Raw genomic sequence first — 2369 nt, 5'->3', positions numbered from 1 at the left:
TTAAGGTAAGACTGAAAATGCAAGAAGTCAAATATGACAATCACAATATCGCTGAAGCATAGCCTTGGGGGCTCCTTCAGTATTGTTTTAAAATGATTACCAGTCTTAATCCCTCTAGAGTTCGATGTAAATTCCACGGCCTTTATTTTTTTAATTTAATGACTTGCTAATGTAAACTTCCATCTAGAACAATCAGAAAGTATGTCATTTATTCAAATTTACAGTGGCTCTTATGTGCCAGCAAACTCCCTTGTCAAAACAGACAACTTTTAAAAATGTCTGCCTGAGTCAGAAGCTCTATTTCCTGAATTAGCACCAAAGTGTCACCTTGATGGGCCATGAACAACACAAACATTTATAATAAACTCAGCTGCCCCCTCGAATGGACAGCCAGGTCACGCATCTGTAGGAGCTCTCATTACTGCATACAGCTCACAAAGTGCTTGGAGGTGATAGGACTCCCGCAACCTGTCACCTCCAAATACAATCACCGATAAATAGATGCTTACCAATCTCCCTCGAAATCTGAGTGAACGCCTCCACACCGCTCTCTCCATAGTTGCCCTCAGAAGCCAGTGTCGACACATAATTCCACCCCAGGGCTGTCACAATGTCCACCATGGCTTGTGCTTGGTAGGAGTCAGGCGGGACCACCCTAGAGAAGAAGTCATACCTGGTGTTGTCACTTAGCTCAGGGGCTGTGGATGCATAGCTGATTTGAGGTATCTGCAAAACAAAGGACAGGGCATTTCAACTCGTGAGAAATCGTGTGGAATGATGGATTGTCACAAGAGAATGAACAGCCAAAACTATATCAGAAACCTAGATACAGCAACCTGAAGCTGAAGTAAGGTTTTATGAGCAACAATGTAATTAGAAAGTCTTTTACATTGGTCTGTAGGCTCACTTTCTTTCAAAGAACATTTCTAAATAACAAGAAAAAAATGTAGTTTTGCTTCAGATTCCACTGTTTCTGAAAGCAAGGCAAAATATTTATGCTTGTTTATTGTTGTTGTTGTTGCTTTTTTGTTCTGTCTGTGATAAGATCTGTGCAGAAATGAGGCAGCGGTGAAGGTGTAGACATGCATCAGAAAGAGCAACCTCTGACATTGTTTTAGCTTTAGAACAGAAAGGCTACACAATGACGAACAGAGACTTTAATATGAGATTTTTTGTACACTTAGTATTTCAGTTTTAAGATTATATTTTTGGTAAATTATCCTAATATATAAAAACCCTGAGTCCATCACTACCGGAGGCTCAACCAACCAGAAGTCAGTCCTGCAGTCAGCACTGGGTTGCCGTGCCGACCCAGCACTAACTGCTGAGGGGGCTGCAAATGAGGCCCAGAGAGAGGCCTGAAGAGCGAAGCAGGGTCTTATCTGTAGCCTGTGTGGCAGCTGTTGATTAGCACTTGCCTCTCTCTTTCTCTCCAGGCTGGGCCAGCAGCCAAGCCTCCATTTCTCTCCAGGCCTCCACTGGGGCTGCCTTTCTGATCAGGCCCCATTGATAGGCCCAGAGACGCTGACTGGCATAGAAACCAACCAATCAGAACCAAATCTGGGTCAACTGTGAGCAGCCAATGGCTGCCTAGGAGACGGAGCTTTTGAAACTGACTGGCATAGAAACCAACCAATCAGAACCAAATTGGCCAGCAGAGGAGGGCAGTTGGGGGTGAAATCAGGCCAGCAGGCAGGGCAGTTGGGGTGCAATCAGGCCAGCAGGGGAGGGCAATTAGGGGTGATCAGGCAGGCAGAGACAGTTAAGGGTGATCAGGCTGGCAAGGAAGGGCAGCTGGGGGTGATATCAGGCCAGCGGGGGAGGGCAGTTGAGGGTGAGCAGGCTGGCAGGGGATAGCAGTTGGGAGCAAGATCAGGTTGGCAGAGGAGGACCATTGGGGGTGAGATCAGGCCTGCAGGGGAGGGCAGTTGGGGGCAAGATCAGGCTGGCAGGAGAGGGCAGTTAGGGTGATCAGGCAGGCAGGCAGAGGCAGTTAGGGGCAATCAGGCAGGCAAGTAGAGGGGTTAGGGACAATCAGGCAGGCAGGCAGATGAATGGTTAGGAGCCAGCAGTCCCCGATTGCGAGAGGGGGCAGGCTGGGCTGAGGGAACCGCCCCCCCCCCCGCATGAATTTCATGCACCAGGCCACTAGTTTTAAATAAATAGCTTTCAAGTCTATTCACTGATTATTAATATAATGATTGAGTACCACAAAAAGTTTTGGGAATAGCCAACCATGTATCTTTTAAAAAAAGAATTTTCCAACTTCCCAAAAAAACATTACAAAACAGAAACCCATACAATAATTTCTTTAAGAAAACAGACTTCCTTGTGGAGAAAAAGGAACACTTGTGCACTGCTGGTGGGAA

At 46.4% G+C, this 2369-nt stretch overlaps 1 protein-coding gene across 1 annotated transcript in view; it reads right to left on the bottom strand.

The window, feature by feature from the left end:
* Positions 1-509: 509 nt before the first annotated feature.
* Positions 510-2369, bottom strand: part of GRM8 (glutamate receptor, metabotropic 8) — a gene marked incomplete at its 3' end in the record, with an annotated part of 132287 nt that continues 130427 nt past the window's right edge. Inside the window, exon 2 of the mRNA XM_006771419.1 lies at positions 510-726. Coding sequence (XP_006771482.1) covers positions 510-726 — 217 coding nt within the window. The remainder of the gene's footprint in view (positions 727-2369) is intronic.

This window comes from Myotis davidii, unplaced genomic scaffold (assembly GCF_000327345.1).
Source record: "Myotis davidii unplaced genomic scaffold, ASM32734v1 scaffold705, whole genome shotgun sequence".
Lineage (NCBI taxonomy): Eukaryota > Metazoa > Chordata > Mammalia > Chiroptera > Vespertilionidae > Myotis > Myotis davidii.
This window is presented reverse-complemented; position numbering and strand designations above follow the sequence as displayed.